This window comes from Perna viridis, chromosome 9, assembly GCF_037379345.1.
Source record: "Perna viridis isolate PV_CMFRI_1.1 ecotype Kerala chromosome 9, ASM3737934v1, whole genome shotgun sequence".
Taxonomy (NCBI): domain Eukaryota; kingdom Metazoa; phylum Mollusca; class Bivalvia; order Mytilida; family Mytilidae; genus Perna; species Perna viridis.
The window spans coordinates 1820413-1844853 of NC_142453.1; the positions used below are offsets into that span (position 1 = coordinate 1820413).

At 33.8% G+C, this 24441-nt stretch overlaps 1 protein-coding gene across 1 annotated transcript in view; it reads left to right on the forward strand.

Moving 5' to 3' along the window:
- Positions 1-424: 424 nt before the first annotated feature.
- LOC148606072 (uncharacterized) overlaps positions 425-24441 on the forward strand; it is a 35082-nt gene continuing 11065 nt past the window's right edge. Inside the window, exon 1 of the mRNA XM_088545358.1 lies at positions 425-1674. Coding sequence (XP_088401484.1) covers positions 1578-1674 — 97 coding nt within the window. The 5' untranslated portion in view covers positions 425-1577. The remainder of the gene's footprint in view (positions 1675-24441) is intronic.

Sequence of the window (24441 nt, forward strand, 5' to 3'; positions counted from 1 at the left end):
TATGTAATATACAATTCTGTTTGTAATACAATGTAAATACAGCTATATTTGTACATGTTATGTATGGGGTGTATATCTTTTCAAGTCAATTATGAAATGCAATATAACTGCAATCCTTTAATCACTTCTTATATATACTGTATGTCAATGATACAACAATCTTGGTAGATATATTCAAGTTGTAAAATTCTTCTTCTGTTGATGTTAAATCTGTGTTGTAAACTAGTTACTATAAAGTACTATGATAAAATAAAGATAGCACATGGATAGTAACCAGATAACTGACAATGGTACCTCCTTTTCCTTTTTTAAATTAATTTTTAATTGACAACATATTTGTCCAGTGTGGTGGACGTGTTTTTCAACAAACGATCGGCATTCCAATGGGAACAAATTGTGCTCCTTTACTTGCTGACCTATTCCTTCACTCTTATGAGGCTGACTTTATAGATGATCTGATCCGAAAGAAAGAATATCGTTTGGCTAGATCCTTTAATCTTAGTTTCCGCTATATAGATGACGTATTATCTTTAAACAATCCTAATTTCGGGGATTTGATACATTGCATCTACCCAAAAGAACTTGAGATAAAGGATACTACAGACACTGTGAAGCCTCATATCTTGACCTACACTTGAAATCGATGGTAAAGGAAAACTATTGACCAAACTTTACGACAAACGTGATGACTTTTCATTCAAAATTGTCGACTTTCCTTTCATCTGTGGCAACATCCCTTCAGCACCCGCGTATGAAGTATTCATATCACAACTCATACGTTTACCAGAGCTAGCCGAAACTACGCAGACTTTTTGTATCGCGCTAGAACTCTAACAAATAGGCTTCTGGAACAGGGTTATGTTGCTACAAGATTGAAGTCATCACTACAAAAGTTTTTTTGGTCGTTATCATGATTACAAAAATGATGATAAATGTACAAGGTTATAGATGGTGTGGTGACAGATATTCAAGGTGTATAAAGATGCAGTGATAAATATATTTTGTTTATACATGATGCGGTGATAGATATACAATATCGATAGTGGGTGTAGTGATAGACCGATATATATGGTGCATATAGGGTGTGGTGATAGATATACAAGATACATACAGGGTGTAGTGATAGATATACATTGTGTATACAGAGTGTGGTGACAGACATTAAAGTGTATAAATGATTCTGTGATAGATATCCAAAGAGTGAACAGGATGTGGAGATAAAAATACAATGTGTTTACAAGGTGTTGTGATAGATATACTATATATGTCGTGATATTTATTCAACGTGTACAGGGGCTGTTGTGGTAGATATTTAAAGTGTAAAGAGGGTATGGGGATATATGGGGATATATATATAAAGTTCATAGAATGTGTGGTGATATATATTCAAAGTGTACAGTTACTGTGTTTATAGATATACAAAATGCACAGAAGGTGAAGTTATAGATATACAATGTACATAAAGAATGTGGTGATAGATATATTAAGTGAATAAAGACTGTGGTGATAGATATATAAGGTGTAAAGAGGAAGTTGATAGACATATAAAGTATATAGACCGTGTTGATTGATATGAAATGAAGATATTGGGTCTGATGTGGATATATAAAATGCATAGAGGATGTGGTGGTAGATATACACGGTGTATACAGGGTGTGGTGATAGATATACAAGGTATTTACAGGGTGTTATGATAGATATCCAAAGTGACGAGAGGCTGCGATAATAGCTATTTGAAGTGTTTGGGTGTGATGATAAATATTCATTGTGTATTGAGGCTGTGGTTATAACTATTTTAAGTATATAGAGCATGGTTAGAACTGTTAAATTTGCGATGCAAATTTTGGTCGTTCCCTCCGCGGGACTCGAACTCGTACCGCCGTGACATCTATGGCAACAACGCCTGCACAAAGTCCAGCGCCAGCTAGGTTATATATAAAAAATATAGCTTTCGCTGGCCGGGTCATTCCTCCTCGTAGGATTAATCTAGGGCTGTAACTTAGTACACGATGTATGGTAGTGCGGGACAGTTAATCTAGATGTTATTATGTACAAAGACAAGTTTCACTTTCCAATGAGGACCTATTCATGATGCAACGCTAAGTCGTATTACATTTCAAACACAGCAAAAACCTTTGCAATTGATTTTTCTATTATAAGCCTTAATTTTCAAATCCCTGCTTGCGAATTAGTTTTCATACTAGGTGTTCTAAAAGAATAAAAAACAGTCTCTCCCTGGTAGCGCGTTAAATTATCAAACAGTTACACCCGAGTTACGTTATTGACGGAAGTATGAATTTGAAAAATTTATTTTTAGACCCACAACGCTTATTCGGCGTCGGTATCGGTTTATTTTGAAGATATGAGGCCGAAATTGCTAAAAGATAAAACAGTCCAAAATCAGTGTACCTTTATTAAATTTATGGTTGACTTTGTTATGTCGCAAGCGACAGGTAAATAAGCCGAAGATAAAGATTTATATTCAGGGTTATTGACTAACGATCGGTTATTAGCCTAAATATGATCAAATCTGCCAACACAATACAAATACAGAAGTACGTCAATACAGGATTTAGCCGTCCAATACGGCATTTACCAGTTTTGTTTTAGCTAATATGAATTTGTGGACTTGTCATTCAATAAAGGTATAATTGCGTAATGTTCTCCATATTGTCCTTGGCTAGCAATATTGGACTTCAGCTAAACCTCAGTCCAATATGGCTAGCGTCGGACCAATAACTAAGCCAATTTGGGAAACCTTACGTTGTAATACTGTATTATTAATCTTATTGATCAGCCAGTCCAATGTAAACGGAATAAAAAGATTACTTAAACCAATAATCAAGTTAATACTGGTAACTGCAAAAATGACATTTGCACTCTCATATTCGAATAACATTCCCAATATTCCCTGTACCCTGTTTCGTGTGCATTCCGTGTACCGTGTAAAATTATATTATGAATCAACGGAATCATCAAGATTTTAGTAAAAGTACTCGCTTTCAAATCGTAAAATGATAAACCGGATTTGTATTGGTTACTAAATTTTATCATATTTATCTGTGATAGAAGATTCTGATCACTAGAAGGTCCATGACCGCACGTACTTGTTTACTAGAATCGAAAAAAATATTAAATGAAAATTTACCAGTTCATATAAAATTAAGACACTGCCTATGGTGTAGTGATAACCCATGGAACAGTTGATACTTTATTGGTTTACGTTTGCTATATTTTCTATATTTCTGTGTGACAATAGTCATTTCTGTATTTAGATCTGTACTTTTGAGAAAACCACACTTTAACCTCCCACTAAACTCAACTACATAAAACCAAATTGAGAACGATAACTCTTGCAAAGTGCTAATTTCATGTACAATCTATATAAATTTAATCCCTAAAGCAAAACCACCCCCCCCTCCCCCAATGAAAAACTAAGACTGGTCATGTGATCTATAACGATTTCTGAACAAGAAATGAAACTATATTCGGTGGATTTTTCACATGCATGAATCACCTCCTGTCTGATTTCGGTAAAATACTGTTACTTGAATACATTACAGTATTCCATATAAACTTTTAATCCTTTGATCTTTACCTGTGCACCTGGATTGATAGATGACGAAATGACCATTCATCGACACCGCCTTAATTGTTAAGTTTCAAATTTGAGATGCTGGTTAATCCAAAATGAATTATAGACACTAAACTTTAAATGGAAAAAAAACAAAAGCAAGAAAGGAATTGTAACTGGTCAAATGCATAACTAGTATGTTTATATCAGTTTCATATCATTCCTTCAAACAGAAGCTGAGAAATATGTTAATTTTGATTGCGAATCGACGAAATAATAACGAAGTCCTATGGAAAAAACAAGAAGTAGATACTCAACCAGGCACAGAACAAGTCATCAAACATTAGCATTATACCAAGCTTTAAATAAATCTCCTCAACAGAAGCGGCAAAACATGTTACAAAAAGCCTTTACACTTAATCTAAATAATTACTGTCGAACAGTAAACGGGAAGCAGGTAAACAACAAAAATGGCGAAGAAGTTTCGTAGTTTTGAGAAGGCTAAAAATTTAACAGGGATACATTTCCGCGACTGGAAAAGGGATTTGGCGTTTTGGAAAACGGGCAGGGTGTCCTGAAAAAAAAGGTTATGGCGTTTTGAATAAAGGATATGCTATCCTGATTTGCTTTAGATTTAACCCTAAGGTCAGCGACTAATCTGAGACCAGTCATCATGCAATAGCATTATGCAAACATTTAACAATATCCTTTGTAAGAAGCTGAGAAATCTGTTATTGAAATGTGTAACGGATAAACTAACAGACAAGGTGATAGCAATATAGCTCCATTAGACTAGGGATGTAATATGTTCTGGAAATCAGATTAGTATGCCGATGAATTGTTTTCTGATAAGCCTGTAATGGTTAGTATAAATGCACAAATTCGTTGAAACTTTATGAGATTTTATCTACCAATCAAGACAATATTTATGCAATATTGTAATCCTTTCTCTGTTTAAAATAATTTACAGTTGCAATGTAAATATAGAGGCATGCTACATGAATGTTGGGGGGGGGGGGCATTAATCGTACACTTATGGTTAAGCTTATTAAAAGTTACTACATTATTCCCCGTTTTTTTTTTTTCGCGGTTTATGTTCAATATTGTGCACTTTAAGCGATTGACCTTTCATCTCACGCTTAAATGTACACAATAGAATGTGTAATTCCTTAGGGTGACTTTTAAGGCTATCAAAAAGTCTTCATGAGAGTATAGGTATTTAAACTCATATTATAAATTGTATATATTATATTAAACACAATTCTCTAATGTCCGTTTATTAACGGTGAAACATGATATTGAGCTACCGCTCTACCCGATGTAGTGTGGCAAGTCATCATGAAATAACTTTAAGACTAAGACATTTTTAAGAACCCTCGATGGTCTACTATCTAATTTGGAAAATTTCATGTCCAGTAATAATGTTACTGGCCTCAAAGGTCTCTATGACGAAGCGGATAGAGACCTCAATATTTATGTAGGCTTTTTCTTAATATAATATGCCGATGATAATGTTCTTTTAGAAGTATCAGAAATACACTTACAAGAGCAACTCGACTCACCGTAAAATCAAAGGTAAAAGTTACTATTGATAAAAGTAATGTTGTATTTTCTGATTTAACATTCAATAATGATGGTAAAGAGATAGACATTGTTAATGATTTCACATATTTAGACGTACTTTTTCCTAGATATGGTAGCTTTCTAAAAGTAGAACAATACAATGCCGATAAAGTTACTCATGCTATGTACGACGTCTTGTGGAATAAAAACTACATAACTAAACCTCTTTTGAACAAACTATAAAGAAAGAATATGGCACTTTTTCACCCCGCATACACTGCCGATCCGTGCAACAAAAAATGCGATCGGTCATCGATCATCGATCAGTTTCCGATTAGTAGTCGATCCATCAAACCGATCCATTCAATCGGTGATCGCTTCACGTGACAACAGAACGGTCAATATATTTTACGGTTTCCGTTGTCTTCTATGTCAATTTTACACATATTTACATAATGCAATATATTTAAAGATTAATTTGTACTTTCATTTTGTAATAGTTTAATTTTAACAGATTGGATATATTTTAATTTTAATATTTTAATTAACAAAACTCCGATCAGATCGGTCACCGGTTATCGATCCTTTAGCGATCAATCAGTCAGCGGTCATTGATGCGTGAAATCGTTGCGCGGATCGGTTCAAGAACTGTACAAGGCATGTAGTTCTCGAGGTCAATATAATGATTCTTGTGGCGATCTGTTTTTTTTTATACATAGCACGTGTAAACATCGCTCAAGAATCCTGGCCGCATTCATGACTCAAAATATGTAGTTTATATGGAAATAAACTGAATATGTATTTGTATATGATGCTCATCACAATACTAGTTATACATTAGACGGCACAACACGTGTCGGAGTCAATGATCCACGAAATAGCAATACACTAACTAATCTTACAAGTAAAAGACTGGCCGCCTCTTCGCTTTATGTAATATTTAGAATGAAATTCAAAGCATTTTTTTAAACGAAACTAGATTCATTGCGAAAAGACCCGGTTTCTTAAAATGGGCCCAACATTACCAAGGGTCCAAAATGCAGAGATATTCTCATATAAATGTATGCACTTGATTGTCGCGTGTCCATGTGAACTACTGATCAATAAGTATACTCCCGCTATCCCTAATTCACGTGGAAATGTTAATTTATGTTGAAAAATAAACTAAGCCTTAGACAGAAAGTAGGAGTATGACACAAGTGAAATCATTATTCACAATATGGGACAGCTTTTATAAAGTTCCATACAAAATTTCATGAGGCTATGATACATGCTTGCAGAAAGTGGGACGAAAAACGTTACCTTTGACTGCCAATGCTGAAAAATTAACTGTCGATACACGTAAATATAGTATAATTTATAAGCTTTCAGGTGACCTTCCATGATTATTTAGACAGTCAGTAATTTCTTTTGGAGAGTGAGGCGTTATCCGAATACCCCCAACAGGTCTACTGACTGTCGGAAATATAATCATCGACGGTTACGAGAGCTTACAAGATTTGTGTACAATATTCCTGATCTATTTTATGGAGAAATAAATAAATGTTTGTAACGAACAAAATTCAGCTCTTCAATTGTGAGGTAATAGGGAACATCTCAAAATATCCATAGAAACAAGATGGCGGATAAACAATACGTTCAGTGCAAAATTCTCGTAGGGAATTTTGTCAATCTCGGAGGTAAGAACGAGAAGTAATTGTATGAAAGTTGTAGTACAGAACGACATGAATTAAATGGCATTTTTTTAGAGGAACTTATGAGTAATAAAAAAAATAATCTAAAAAACTGCAAACAGGCTTAGGTGAATTCGAGTATAGTAGATATAAACCGTTATAATTTGATTTGTTTTTGTTATGGTTCTGATTCTTGCTATGAACTAGTATTATACTGTCCCTAGATGAAAATCTAGGTTATACTAGGGAACAAATACCCGGGATCACGTATTTCGTCCCATACAGATAGCAAAATAGATAGAAATAACTCACGGAGGTAGACCTAGGGTATTGGACACAACTAATAAAAATCATTGGAACGTTTGTATTCAGCATTTTACATCAATATCATGAAAGCATCAAAGTAACCTGGACGGATTTCATTCGGTTTCAAATGAAAGCTTGACAGGTTATGGTGATATTGAATATGATACAAACATATCACTGACTTCATGAGTTATGTCCCTTACCCTAGGTCTACCTCCTTAAATCTATCCCTAATTTTTGCATCCGGTATCAACTAAATCATGTGCATCTAATAATCACAACCATTCTCCTGGCTAATCTGACAACTACGTTAGATAAATTTGCTTCTGTTTAACTCGGTTTAAGCATATATTATTGTTATATATTATTGTTATATAATATTACATAACATAATTTTAAATTATTACAAAATTAAAATATGCACCTTTAATACTCCACTTCATTTGATCTTGAGATAAACATATATGTATCAAGTATAAGAATGATGTAGTTTCTTCTGTTTTCCAAGTCTATTTTTAGTTGTGGAAAAACACCTTAACTTATATATCAATTCAATCACTATTTTACCTATATCAATATCTTTCACAATATTTTGGTCCATATTTCGTATCACAGAAACCCGTTACTATCAACCCGTTCGTCAATCTCTTGTTCTGTTACGGTCATCCCACATTCGACATTACGGTCATCCGGCCGATATGTTTACCTTGTAATTTATAATTAACCATACATTTTACCCATATGCTTCCCAGTTCAAATATCAAACATTGATGAATGACTGACTATTCGACATATTTATTTTGTTGAGCAACTTGAACAGACAATTTTGTTAAAAATAAATATTCTTCTCCTACATCGTATCTTTTTTTTTCAGATTTTACCCGTCACGAAAAAAAATATATACATTTTTTATCGTGCGAAATGTCAAAGTATCCGATCCTTTCAAACTTAAATCGATACTAAAAAAGATAGTTTATCCCTTTTACCATGATTTGTCGGGTTCTTCATGGGTATTAAACGAAATTGGCATATTTAGTCTTATCCTTATCTAGAAATTACAGCAAAACTAAAACAGTATTCTCTGCTATGGGAAAATCAATGAGAAAAACAAAATGTACCAACAATAGTTTTATAATGTGCTGTTAATACTACCATTTTTCCTGAATTGCTCCTGCGGAAACTTAAGTTTATTAATATCATAATTTAGAAACGAATGAGACTTATTCCATGTCCGTTCTTTATACAAATGTTGTTTTGTTAAAATCATTCGATACTATATAATATAAATGAATAGGCTTTGAATATCAGAAATATTCAACATTTTCGCTGACATACTATTAGAATAAGTAGTTTCTTTTTTTTTCAAATGTTTTTACCAGATGTAGAATTATGATATAAAAAATTCTTAAGAGAATGAAGATGATCTCTCATAGTATATCATTTGGTGGGTACGACGAGAATGAATATTGTGATTATGTCAAAGAGAAAACATCCCTACCGGGATGAAAAATGTCAGTCCAAGGCCACCAATAGGTCTCCGATGAATGACGAGGGATCTAAATATCACGCTGCAGGCTATAACTGACCCGAGTCACAAATACATCCCAGTAGTTACCTTTATAGACCCCAACAACATAAAAGTAAACTGAAAGTGAAAACGAAACAAAACAAACAGAAGTAAGAAATTCCTGTCTGTGTTTATTGTTTAAGTACTTAAGCGTGATAACATTCCTCCCTTTGTTTATACAGACATACACAAATGATCACACAAAATGTACAAACAAAGGGCTACTACCAGTTAACTGATATGCCAGCTCTAGACCAGTTTAAACCTAGGAAAAATTATTTCCTCATCCTAAGCAATATAAATTCAAATTCTTTCCATACGGTACATCATAAGTCCTACAATAAGGACACAACCCATGTAATGCCGAAAACTGCGTTTAAATACAGTTTGTAAGTTTCTATGCATACTCGTAATTGAGGCTAGGGAGCCTTATTAATTTTGCTCAGTTATATCCTCTCCAACCTTTTGTCCGATCGGAAACTCCAAAACCGTAATGTGGAGTCTCCCGAGACTTAGAACATATATGTGGCACCATCTAAAGTTGTGTCTAAGCGTATCTAACGATACCGATATTCCGGCAAAAAATCAAAAATTCTCCGATTTTGAAGGAGTAATCAAGGGAACCAAGGTTATAGCGGTAATCAAAAGAATGTAATCCAGGAACAAAGACCAGACATGGAATACAGACATACACAACAAAGAACATAAAGTAACTAAAATCATACATACAAAGTAACAAAAGTAAATGAGCAACTCGGACTCCACTAAAAACTGGGGGCATGGATCAGGTGCACCGGTAGGGTAAGCGTCCTCTGCTTTTCTAGAAACACCCGTCGAGTTGCTCATAAAAAGTCAAGTCCGGGGTAGACAAACGAGGAAAGGTAAACTATGACCCGTTTAATAAATCAATTTTCATGGTGCTGATGGATACATCATACCGATCTACAAGTTCATGATGACGACCAAATAACTTTTGTAGTGATGACTTCAATCTTGTAGCAACATGACCCTGTTCCAGAATCCTATTTGTTAGAGTTGTAGCGCGATACAAAAAGTCTGCGTAGTTTCGGCATGCTCTGGCATAACGTATCAGTTGTGATATGAACACTCCATACGCAGGAGCCGAAGGGATGTTGCCACAGATGAAAGGAGAGTTGACAATTCTGAATGAAAAGTCATCACGTTTGTCGTAAAGTTTGGTCAATAGTTTTCCTTTACCATCGATTTCTAAGTGTTGGTTAAGATATGAGGCTGACTTCACAGTGTCTGTAGTATCCTTCATCTCAAGTGCTTTTGGGTAGATGCGATGTATCAAATCCCCGAAATTAGGATTGTTTAAAGATAATACGTCATCTATATAGCGGAAACTGAGATTGAAGGATCTAGCCAAAACGATATTCTTTCTTTCTGATCAAATCAGCTATAAAGTCAACCCCATAAGAATGAAGAAATAGGTCAGCAAGTATTTGTTCCCATTGGAATGCCGACCGTTTGTTGAAAAACACGTCCACCACACTGGACAAATATGTTGTCGATTAAAAATCATTTTGTAAACATCTTCCTCTGTATATTTGTAAGATGATTTAGAATTATTTCCTTACAAAGTATGAGGAATCTCTACCAAGAACTATATATTTGTATCTAGGTGTACTATCTTTTTTGGAAAAGCCACGTTGTATAATGGTTTTAAGTCGGGATTTTAACTGAGTATGGGGAATAGAAGTATACAGTGTTGAACAATCTTAGGTTTTAATGCTATTATATTCAGATAATAGTTTTGAATTGATTGTCCCCAAAAGATCTTTCGAATTTGTCAGGATCCACATTGAATTAATACCACTACGGGAGTAACAAGTGTTGTGGTAGGACTGCAGACCCTCTTTGACAGTTGTGAGTATAGAGGTTAAAAGTTTTGAAAGAGGTTTGGTGGTACATTTTGCAGATCCTGCTATGAAACGTTGTTTGTATGGCTTCTTGTGAAGCTTAGGAATCCAGTACATATACGGTAAATCATGCTCATCGTCCTTAGTAGAGAGACCAAAAGAAGATAGCACAGATTTATGGTTTTCCACAATCTCTTCTTTGGAGAGAGTGGTAGCAGTATAGGTCTTATCACTGCTATGATTTTCTACGTCTACCTCTGATAATAAACATTGGATATAAAACGTTTTGCAGACAAAAACAATGTTGTCAGCTGGTACGACAACATATTTGTCATGTGTAGTAGACAATGTTTTTGCTACATTGGGGTCTTTGAAAACTGATGTAGCCTTGGGTAAATTTTGTTTTAAGGGTAAAAATGATATTACCGGTGGAAGCTTTCATTTTTCATAAGTTGCTGTCGCCATGGCGACCGATTTTCCTGCAAAAATTTCAAAATCCTCCGATTGGGATGATGTTGGTTTTTAGGGTTAAAATGACATGGCAAGTGCATATCTTATTTTTGAGAAGATTCAAAAGTCGTTAATCCATGGCAACTGATTTTCCGCCAAAATTCAAAAGGCTCAAATTTGAATGAAGTTTGGTTTATCATGGAAAATGATATGCGGAATCCAAGTATTCAGTTATCGAGTCTGTTTGGAGTAACAAAAGATACCGGTTTTGGGAGCCCTGCATGATCCTTCAGATCATTATTATCTCCTGTAGATGTTACCACCAAACCTCTCCGTGTTTGTATAATTTAGTCACTTAAATATTGTATTTGTTCTGAAACATTACAACTCATGCCATTTAACATATGCACGCAGTTGTATAAATATTCTGTTTCACTTAGAATTTCTAATTGACTTATTGAAATATTACAAGCCCTTTGTTCCCGTCCTTGTGAAGAAAGGAATTGATACTCTTTTTCATGTATTATGTATATACATCTATGAACAAAACGTTATTCAGATGTGACAAGAACCAAATTATTCCACTTGACAAGCCCTATGGGAATATTTTTTGTCTTCAAAATCCTGAATTTGAATTGTTGAGACAGAAGATACATGTTATTCTATATGTCTATTTATTTATATTCTGTGAGTAATATATATATTTAGCCAATGGATTGAACAAGGTATCGCTTTAATCTGAATTTTATTGTTCCACTTCATGATCTCATTTGTTCTATTTTGTATGTATCCGATTGTAATCGTACTGTTTTTGTCAGTAGATCTTTTCTTTAATGTATAGCTGAACATTTGTGTTGGGCAATAATTTAAATACTTGAAACTCGTCCAATCATATCAAGTAGATCGTATGGATTTTTGTTAAAAAATGATTAACTGAAAGTAGGTATACATGTAATACGACGAGGGAGATGTTTGATCTGCTACGCGAAAAACAAAACCAGTTCAGAGTATTGCATTATATAAGTACCAATTTGAATCTAGAATTAAGAAAGTGTCGATGGTAAGGGTGATGGATGGTGGAGAAGCGTCTACTATCCCTGACGGAACAATCGATGCCCAACAACTTACCGCAAAAGGGTCTTTTGGGGGGGAGTAGGGAGATCATATGCTTAATTTGACGCAAAGATAGTTATTTCAAAAGTGAAACAAAAAAGATAAAAACAAATACATTCTACTTTAACAGGATAGTTGTGTGAACAAAATATCTATTCCAAATTCATCAAATATGATAAATGAGTTGTTGGTGGCATTTTGTATGATGTATTTCATTTCCGTCATGCATCTAAATTAAGTAAAATAAAAACTAAGATGATTTTAAAACTTGAGTGTCAGAGGATTGCTAGATTTTCTCAACAGGAAGGTCATTTGTTTTTCTTTAGTTTAGTCACCTACGCCCGTGTTATGGTCAAGAAACTGTGTAAAAAGTCTTAAATGGTAAATAGATTACTATAATTCTGCCGATTTCAAAGAACGTCGGCACGAGCGTTATGCAATATGGCACTCGAAAGTAAGAGGTTGGGGTATGGAGGAACGGAATTCTAACCTCTTACATAGTAGGAGTAATACAATCTGTATATTTTTCATTTAAAGTTCTTAACTTAGACTGATAATAAGTCGTAAAAGTGTTTCTGGATATGTACTAAAAGTATTTGTGGTGGGTGTTTGAATTGCATACATCACGTCCAGCCTGATTTTTATACAGTCTGCTACTTAAGTTTTTTTTGTTGGTTTGTTTTTGTTTTTTTTTATATATATATATATATTTGAAAGACATCATATTTAGATCATCCAATTATCGTTACTACGGCGTCGACCGAAGTATTGATGCCTCAAAGGATATTGTGAGCAAAATCCGTTTTAATCAATCCACTCAAAAATACGAAGGTTAACCCACGCATTTTAAATATAGACACTTCGTGTCTTGTAAAGAAAACCATGAAAGCAACATAGATGGTTGCCGGTACTTAGATGTTTTTTTCAATAGTAAAAAGAACTACTAACAAAAATGAGTTTTAGACAGTTTTTACTTTCTGTTCCGACACTCTTGAACTAACCCCGTAAACGTGAAAATGAATAAATTGGTCTCGTTTAGACAGATTTGTGGCTTCAAGGTTCAAAACACATTTGACTGAAAAAGATGACATTGGTTTATACAGTATTCTGGATTCAGTTTAAAAAGGTTTCACTTTACTATAAACCTGTACAAACCGAAAACCTGAATAAATCTAACAAGTATGTCAGTCTATCTACAAATGTTGTATGACTGTATGTATTTTGTATATTGTCTTCTTTAAAAAAAGATACCCTACAATGACCACATTGGATGAGACAACTAACATTGAAATTATACAAGATCTTGTAGTCTTATGCAGCTTAAAAGTTATATAAATCAAACGAAAAAATGAAGGGAAAACAAAGTGAAATGTACCAATAATAGTTATATAATGTGCTGTTAAGTACCAGTCCACATAAAATTCAGACACTACCAATTGTAAAGTGATTCATGGTCAAGAAAAACGCACCAAACAAACGATGCTTTTTTTAGTCTACATATGTTATACTTTCACATAACAACAACTTTTTCTGTATTCAGATTTGCACTTTCGAGAAAATCATACATTTATCTCACACTAAAAGCAACCAAATGAAGACAAACCAAGAACGATAACTCTTGCAAAGTGCAAATTGCATGTAGAATCTATATAGTTCTTATCTCAAAAGCGCAACAATCAAATGAAAAACTAAGACTGGTTACGTGATCAGTTACTGTTTATGAACAAGAAATAGAATTGAATTTGGTGGGTTTTTAACATGCATGAATCCCCTTCTGTCTGATTTTTAGAAAGACTGCTACTTAATGTCTTAATTGTGTTTTGAATCGAAAAATAATCATCATAATAAGAAAAAATCATGCTCAAATTATTCGTATTGATTGATTGACTGCATTTGTTATAAAAAATATTCCTTAAAAGTTTATTTTATTATTATCCCTCATTATATTTTTACGTCCAGAATAAGAGTAATGAACCTGATAACTGATGTAATTTTTGTTCACATAAAAAAAGTCATTTCAAATTATGTAGGATAACGAAAGTAAATGAACAACTCAGACTCAACTTTCAATAGGTAATATTATTCCTTGTCAAGCAGCAAAACGTCAATTTGAAAACAATTCCTTTTTATACCATTTGTAAGAACGAAAAAATGAAATTTTATGACAAATAATAATTTCACAAAATCTCCACAATATATCAGCATAGGTAACAAATGAAACGTTTTCCATTACCTTCAGTTTTTTATGTGGATCTATTTCATTCTGTTCTTAACATTGTGTATGTTTTTGTTTCCTGTTTTCACCTTCAGACAATGTTTTCTGATTTGGTTTTCGCAATCAGACAATGTTTTGTGATTTGGTTTTCGCAATCAGATAATGTTTTGTGATTTTGAAGTATTTAAATCAACCCACATCTGACGCTTGGTATCTTTGACGTGTTTGAATCAACCCACATCTGACGCGTGGTATTTTTGACGTATCTGAATCAATCACATCTGACGTTTGGTATCTTTGACGTATTTGAATCGACCCACATCTGACGCTTGGTATTTTTGACGTATTTGAATCAACCCACATCAGACGCTTAGTATTTTCGTTTATTTGATATTTGAGCAAAAAGCATCAAAACCAACTAAATATTTATTATAATATTATAAATTAAAGATAAATACTGAAATATGATTGGTTAAAATAATTTTGTTATATCTCAATGGATAAAAAAAATACTGACACGTCCCTATTCAGTTCAATTCAGAGCTACTTTTCTCATGTTTAAAGATAAAAACATGTTTTAAAATTAATTTGTAAGAATTGTCCATGATAAAAAAATTTGTCTATTGAAAAATAACATAAGTTTTCCATGTTCGTGTTTTGTTTATTACACTTAGCGCAATACACAACATGCACATAGAAAATTTATGTTATTTCAATAGACAAAATTTTTATCATAGCCAATTCTTAAATAACCACGACGTTGCATGAAAATTCAACATTTTGCTTTATTCTTGTAGGAGAGTTCACATATTATGTTTCTATATCGACAGGGGTAACTCAACCATATAGTTTAATTGGTATTAATATACCTGTCCAATTACAACGCCTTCCCATCAAATGACAACTTCTTTTGATTTAAAAGGAAACGGTGCTTTCTTCTATCTAGAATCTGTAATAAATTTGTACAGGCATCAAATAGGAAAATCTTTTATTACATCTTTATATCTGCTTGGGGGATACAAAATCTGCAAAAAAAACACAAGATGACCGACAAAGTAGTCTCCTGAGCAAACAGCTCTGCAGATGTTTGGCTTCTTGGTGGTTATTGTTAGTCTTTCTTCTCTGAAATTGCAAGTAAAGAATCAGGGTCAGTTTCCTTAACACAGTGATATATTTTTCATAAGGATCTTTAATGAATTTGGAAAATTATAATATATCTATATTATATATTTTGAACGTATTTGTAAAGTGAACAGTGATCACATTCAAATACAAGCATTATAAGAACTTTAGATATTATGTAAATATTGTGTAATTGGATTTTGCAAGTCAAGAAAATGCCTACAGTAATAACGGTGGTAAACAAAAAGGTGGAAATTCTAGTGAAAAGAAAACTGTTCAATCTTTGCTGGCAGCTAAAACGGACATATTGAAAGAGAAAGTATGTGATGTAGCTAATAAAAGGTCAATTGAAGAAGTGTCAATGGACAATAGCACTGATATTTTAGTAGAATTCACAAACTTACAACATGTTCTTGAAAATATTAAAAGTAGCCTTCAGCGAGTTGTGAAGAGACCAGATCCAGACAATGTCCTAAGCAAAAGTTTGCAAAACATCAATTTTTACTAAATTGATCAATGACATGAAGAAAGAAATAGATGAAAAGATAAGAGAGAAAACAAACAAACTTAGACAATTGAAGATTTAAGAACTGAGAATGAACAATTTAGAGAATTATTTGCAAACCAAAGCAAAGTTATTAGAGAGCTTGAACAAAAATCAGAAGTTAACAGTCACATTGCAGAAGCAGCTCTGTCCATGTCAATGTACAATACAGCAGGAAGTTCAACATCAATATAATGAACATTCCTGAAACAAAACTTCAGAGACATATTCATCAATAAGATCACAAAAGAGAAACTTAAGATGAATGTTAAACCTGAGGAAAATCCAAGTCATTCATAGGATTCCAGATAAGAACAGGGAACATCGTCCTGTCCTTGTAAAACTAATTAACTCTGACGTCAAATACAGAGTAATGAAGGAAAAGAAGAACCTATCCCATGAATGCATATTCAAGTTAGTAGATGATGTGACGAAACACAATATGGACTTGATCAGCAAACTTAGAAAAAATAGTAACATTGAGGGTTCATGGTATTATAACTGCGCTGTTTATGGGAAAACGGATGCTGGTAAAAGGATATAGACAAGCGATTAGCAAACTCTTTATGAATATGTCCTAAAAGTCATCAGTTATTGCCATGATTTGCTTTTGTAATATATGTACTTGATAGCTTACATGATTTATAATTATCAATAAGTATATTTTTGAATTTTTTTGTGTGAATTAGGTCGATTCATTACATGTATCCTTATTTTTTTGTTTCCTACTTCTAATTTAATTAGTCCCCACCAACTTACATGTATTTTTGTCCTCCCACAAGTAGAAAAAAAGATGGCAATATGATTGGAGACAATGTTTCTTTAGTCATGGTGATAGTAAAAGTGCTGGAGTATGTGTCATGATTTCACTAAAATTACAATATACTATTCATCATTTTATTTTAGACCCTAATGGGAGATATGTTATATTAGATATCACACTTTATGGCCAGCGTGTTACATTTGTTTGTGTATATGGTCATAATTCTGACGAGCCACATTTTTTTAAGGTTGTGCAGATTGTATGCATGTTGAAAAATTCCAGTTATGTGTTTTGTGGTGATTGAATTTGGTACAGGAAAGGTATCAAGATACCTTTAATGTACTCCATGACAGAAACCCTAAAGCTCGTGAGAAAATTGACAACATCAAAAATTTACTTTGACTGTTGGACCCATGGCGTATATGTTACCCTGACGAGAAAAAAATTACATGGCGTCAGCCATTTCCTATAACACAGAGCAGAATTGATTATTTCCTTGTTTCTGATGGTAATTTTTCATTGATGAAATCAGTGAAAATTTTTCATGGATATAGATCTGATCATTCGGCAATTACATTTAAATTTACAGCATCTCTATCCAAACGCGGTAAGGGATACTGGAAGTTTAATGCTTTACTACTGAAAGATATTGAATATATTGAGATGGTGAAAACTATATCTGAATATTGTATTGATGGGGACATGAATGATTACCTTGATGTTGAATTATCTATTAATGTCCAGCTATTTTTTGAATTACTAAAGGTGAGATTCAGGAGAGAAACCATTATCTATGGTATTCAGAAGTCAAAACAAGACAAAGAAACTTTCAGCAAGATAGAGGCTGACATACAGTCGTTAGAAAATATCATTTGTCATAGTCCAAAAAATGATTTGATATTGTCCTTAAACGGAAAGAAGTCTGAGCTAGAAAACATAAGACAACACTTGATTGATGGCCTTTTTTCCGCTCTCGAGCCAACTGGCATGAGAATGGTGAGAAGTATAGTGAATATTTCTGTAACTTAGAAAAGAAATCATACATTCATAAAACCATGGCTGAGGTAATAGATGACGATGGTAATCATACATCAGACCAATCCAGCATATTAATTCAACAAAAGAGGTTCTATGAAAGTTTGCATTTATCAAACACTGACAGTGCTTCAAGTGATAATATTTTTTTTAACATGATAGTAGATTAAATGGTGAAGAAAAACCTTAATGTGAAGGAGAACTCACTTTCAAAGAGTAATCAAGAGAACCAAGGTTATAGCGGTAATCAAAGGAATGTAATCCAGGGACAAAGACCAGACATGGAAAACAGACATACACAACAAAGAACATAAAGTAACTAAAATCATACATACAAAGTAACAAAAGTAAATGAGCAACTCCACTAAAAACTGGGAGCAAGGACCAGGTGCACCGGTAGGGTAAACGTCCTCTGCTTTTCTAGAAACACCCGCCGAGTTGCTCATAAAAAGTCAAGTCCGGGGTAGACAAACGAGGAAAGGTAAACTATGACCCGTTTAATAAATCAATTTTCATGGTGCTGATGGATACATCATACCGATCTACAAGTTCATGATGACGACCATAAAACTTCTGTAGTGATGACTTCAATCTTGTAGCAACATGACCCTGTTCCAGAAGCCTATTTGTTAGAGTTGTAGCGCGATACAAAAAGTCTGCGTAGTTACAGCAAGCTCTGACATAACGTATGAGTTGTGATATGAACACTCCATAGGCAGGAGCCGAAGGGATGTTGTCACAGATGAAAGGAGAGTTGACAATTCTGAATGAAAAGTCATCACCTTTGTCGTAAGGTTTGGTCAATAGTTTTCCTTTACCATCTATTTCTAAGTGTAGGTCAAGATATGAGGCCGACTTCACAGTGTCTGTAGTATCCTTTACCTCAGGTTCTTTTGAGTAGATGCGATGTATCAAATCCCCGAAATTAGGATTGTTTAAAGATTATACGTCATCTATATAGTGGAAATTGAGATTGAAGGATCTAGCCAAACAATATTCTTTCTTTCTGATCAGATCAGCTATTAAGTCAGCCTCATAAGAGTGAAGGAATAGATCAGCAAGTAAAGGAGCACAATTTGGTCCCATTAAAATGCCGACCGTTTCTTGAAAAACACGTCCACCACACTGGACAAATATGTTGTCGATTAAAAATCATTTTGTAAACATCTTCCTCTGTATATTTGGAATTATTTCCTTACAAAATATGAGGAATCTCTACCAAGAACTATATATTTGTATCTAGGTGTACTATCTTTTTTTGAAAAAAAACAACGATGTATAATGGTTTTTAAGTCGGGATTTTAACTGAGTATGGGGAATAGAAGTATACAGTGTTGAACAATCATCGGTTTTAATGCTATTATATTCAGATAATAGTTTTTAACTGATTGTCTCCAAAAGATCTTTCGAATTTTTCAGGATCCACATTGAATTAATACCACTACGGGAGTATCAAGTGTTGTGGTAGGACTGCAGACCCTCTTTGACAGTTGCGAGTATAGAAGTTAAAAGTTTTGAAAGAGGTTTGGTGGTATATTTTGCAGATCCAGCTATGAAACGTTGTTTATATGGATTCTTGTGGAGTTTAGGAATCCAGTACATAGACGGTAAATCACAATCATCGTCCTTGGTAGAGAGAAAAAAAGAGGATAGCACAGATTTATGGTTTTCCACACTCTCTTCTTTGGAGAGAGTGGTAGCAGTATAGGTCTTATCACTGCTATTATTTTCTACGTCTCCCTCTGACAGAAGGAATGTGCTGATGCTTTGAAACAGATGCTATAAACATAATAACTTTTCTGACGACCATTACGCCCTCCACTCTAAACTTCGTAGATCAAAACCATCGAATCAGGAGAAAAAAGTTTCCTTTCGCAAATACGGCGAGATTTCAATGGACGCTCTTATTATCGACGTACAAACTTCATGTATTCAGGATATCGATAAACCTGTTTGAGCAACTTATGAAAGCATACGACACCGACATGAAAGCGATAGTTGATAAACGTGCACCGTTAGTCTCGAAAGATATCATAATTCGACCAAATACGGAATGGTATAACAATCATCTTCGTACAGCTAAGACAGATCAACGGAAAACCGACCGTAGAATGAGGAAGACTGGGCTAACAGTAGATCGTGAAATATTTAAAGATAAATCTAGGCAAACAAACAGACTTCTCATACAAAGCAAAAAAGACTTACTCTAATAAGATATTTGAAATTGGCAACGATCAGAAAAAAACTTTACAGACTTACTAATAATCTAATGGGAAATATCCAACAAACAGTCATCCCTTCACATCAGAGTGAAAAGGATCTTGGGAACAAATTCGGAGAATTATTCCTTGGGAAAATACAAATAATTCGTATCAAACTCAGCACTGGATATCTTAAGAGCTAATATAAAGTTCACCGGTGAGCCATTGACCTTTTCACCTGCATCATGTGAGGAAGTACAAAAGATCATCTCCAAGGTAACGCCCCGGTATACTTACAAGAACTGATTTCAATCTATAGGCCTGCGAGAACTTTAAGATCACAATGCAGCAATCTTCTTCAGGTACCGAACGATATAAGAACAAAAACGTACGGTGATAGACAAATCAGCAGCAATGCTTTGGAACAATCTATCTCCAACCATAAGAAATTGTACCTCTTTAGACATTATCAAGAAAGACCTGAAAACATACCTTTTCAGACTGGCTTTTTCTTAGTTTTGGACAGCTGTGTTTCAGTATAGATCAACCGTATGTGATGGATATGTTTTTTTTTTAAATTGAACTGACTTTATTTATTTCTATTCTTAGATTTGTAGATATGTATGTATATTTTTTTCTATTTTTTTTTCTCTTTTCTGTGATATCGAAATAATTTTATTTTTGATCAATCCAAAAATTATTTCTATTTTTATTTTTGCTTGCAATCCTGTAATATTTTTATTATATTTTCGACCATTTTATTATTGCTCTTAATTTTTGGTTTATTTTAACTGTTTACTTTGTTTTTAAATTACAGGTCAGTTTTTACGTCATTAACTTTTCAATTTTTTTCAATTATCAGATTAATATTTTATTTCATCATCATTTTTTAATACAAGTGATAGATTAGATTTGTTTGTTTTTTTTCCTTTAATTTGATTTTCATTTTTATATGTGATTTGCTATATATTTTGTATGCATGTGTTGTATTTTTGTAAAGCGCTTAGAGTAATTACTATTATATAATGCGCTCTATAAATGTTGTAATAATAATAATAATAAAATGTTTCATTGATTTATTTGGGATGGAAAAACAGAAAAAAATATGCGCAAAACTCATATAGCAGACATATCATATGGAGGATTGCGCATGGTTCATCTGCCATCTTTTATGAATTATTTAAAAGTGGGATGGGTGAGAAGGGTTTTCCTTCATGAAAATGGGGATTGGCAGCATTTATTGAATTTATCATTTAAACATATTGGTGGTTTACGAGTTTTTTTTTCTCTTAATAAAGAGAAACTTCTTGAAGTTAAAGATCATATCAAAAACCCTTTTTTGGAGAGATGTGATTTGTCTTTCCAATCCCAAATTGGAGCTTAACTTATGTAACTACTTTGTTTAATTGATGTGTTCGGCTGACAAATGTTTGATTATCGTGAGATACATTTATTGTCTATGAGTTAAAAAAATGACACACATACATACATATATCTAAAAAATTCCCAACAATTTTTGGTCGTTCCCTCCGCGGGACTCGAACTCGTACCGTTGTGACATCTATGGCAACACCGCCTGCACAAAGTCCAGCGCCCTAGACCACTCGGCCAGCTAGGCTCTATTAAAATATAGCTTTCGCTGGCCAGGTCATTCCTCCTCGTAGGATTAATCTAGGGCTGTAACTTATGTATGGTAGTACAGGACAGTTCATTTTAGGTGTTATTATGTAGGATAGAATATAAAATTAATGATGCATGTCACAACAAATCAATATTATACAAACGTCTCAGAATGGGACGACTCTATTCGCTACACTGCTCCATCGGATCAAATTGATATAGGGAAGATAGTGTAAACTTATGGAGGGGTCTGAAAATTCCCAATAATGTTAGAACTGACGAAGTTGCGATTCAAATTTTTGATCTTTCTCTCCGGGACTCGAACTCGTACCGTTGTCACATATATGGCAACACCGCCTGCACCAAGTCCAGCGCCCTAGACCACTCGGCCAGCTAGGCGATATTAAAATATAGCTTTCGCTGGCCGGGTCATTCCTTCTCGTAGGATTAATCTAGAGCAGTGACTTATTACACGGTGTATGGTAGTACGGGACAGTTCATCTAGGTGTTATTATGTAGGATAGAGGATAAAATTAATGATGCATGTCACAACAAATCAATATTATACAAACTCACAGAATTCGCCACACTGCTCCATCGGATCAAATTGGTTTTTGTTCTTCTTTGCCTTTTTGTCTATAATGCATAATATAAAAATTCCTTTCGTATTGTTTTTATTATATTAACAATCAAAATCAAGGTTGCATTGATTAACTACGTTTATACTTATATATTTTCTTCTTGGTTAACACTGCTTAGTAGTATAAGATAAGATGAAATATTTATCATTTTATGTATTAGTCACCTATTAGAATCAGGCAGTATGCGGCACATCATTTTGATCAATTTGATATTTCCTGCTGCAAAAATATTCAATACATCTAGAAATTGCTATTTAAATTAATCCTGAAACATCTGTGATATAGATGTTTTGACTTCTTATATAACGAAAACTTGCAAAAAGATTTTCCCGCCTTTTTTTCATAGTGCATTTCAACCAAATTTGACCTATTTATATGGTGAACATGCAAATTTTATAATCACTTTGATGGTTATTACTGGAAGCTATGAGGAATAAGAACTTGGAAAATGCAATGTAAACTGCATTTTTTCTTTATGTACTATACCTTATACATTTCACCGCTATGGCCAAACTCGAAAATAAGCACCATAAAAATTGAATTATCTAGAAATATAGGAAATATGATCAAGTTGTAAATGAAAAAATGTCGATTACTCGTTAAGACTGCTTTCAACAGATAGTCTCAATTTTCCGTTTATATTTTACATGTACTCGTAGTGTTGTTACTTGTACTTGATTTGTATTGAATGCTACAAAGGCAAAGTGCTTATGCGTAACCTTTGTAGCAGATTAGTGGCTGTATAACTATATAACGAACAACATTCCAATTTTTCATCTCGTTGTCACCCCTATTACGATTTCAGGTCATTTTTAGGATTTTGGCTGTATAAGAGTAAGAGAAAAAAAACCACAAACACACAAATTTTCATTTCACGAGAATCTACAATAAAGACAAATTAATTATGTGAGAGTAATCAAGGGAACCAAGGTTATAGCGGTAATCGAAAAAATGTAATCCGGGGACAAAGACCAGACATAGAAAACAGACATACACAACAAAGAACATAAAGTAACTAAAATTATACATACAAAGTAACAAAAGTAAATGAGCAACTCGGACTCCGCTAAAAACTGGGAACAAGGACCAGGTGCACCGGTAGGATAAGCGTCCTCTGCTTTTCTAGAAACACCCGTCGAGTTGCTCATAAAAAGTCAACTCCGGGGTAGACAAACGAGGAAAGGAAAACTATGACCCGTTGAATAAATCAGTTTTCATGGTGCTGATGGATACACCATAACGATCCACGAATTCATGATGACGACCATAAAACTTCTGTAGTGATGACTTCAATCTTGTAGTAACATAACCCTGTTCCAGAAGCCTATTTGTTAGAATTCTATCGCGATACAAAATGTCTGCGTGATTTCGGCAAGCTCTGGCATAACGTATCAGTTGTGATATGAACACTCCATACGCAGGAGCCGATGGCATGTTGCCACAGATGAAAGGAAAGTTGACAATTCTGAATGAAAAGTCATCACGTTTGTCGTAAAGTTTGGTCAATAGTTTTCCTTTATACGTCATTTCAAGTTGTTCATGTATGGTGAAATCAATCTCATATTGCCATTTATGTAGATAGGCGACAATACATTATTAATATACAAAAAAGGATTTATGGCATCTGTCGTTTATTTTAACAACAGCAGTTATATTTTCATCGATTAATTGATCTCGCATGGTGGATAACCTGATGGGTGTAATACTTAAGATCATAATTAATATTTTGCGTGAGTTAATTTGGCGTTGTTTTGTCCAAACCAATCCTGGCTTGTCAGTATATTCACTCATAACATAGTACAATCAATGTATTATAATAATTATCTTAATATCTTAATAATCTTAATATCAAAGAGATTCAGTGAATAAACGTGTACATGATATCAAAGAGGTTCAGTGAATAAACGTGTACATGATATCAAAGAGGTTCAGTGAATTAAGTGTACATGATATCAAAGAGGTTCAGTGAATGAACGTGTACATAATAACAAAGAGGTTCTGTAAATGAACGTATACGTAATATCAAATAGGTTCTGCGAATGAAAGTGTACAAGATGCCCAAGAGGTTCAGTGAATGAACGTGTGCACGTGTAAATAATATTAAAGAGTTTCAGTGCATGAACGTGAATATAATAATATCAAAGACGTTCAGAAATGAACATGTACAAAAT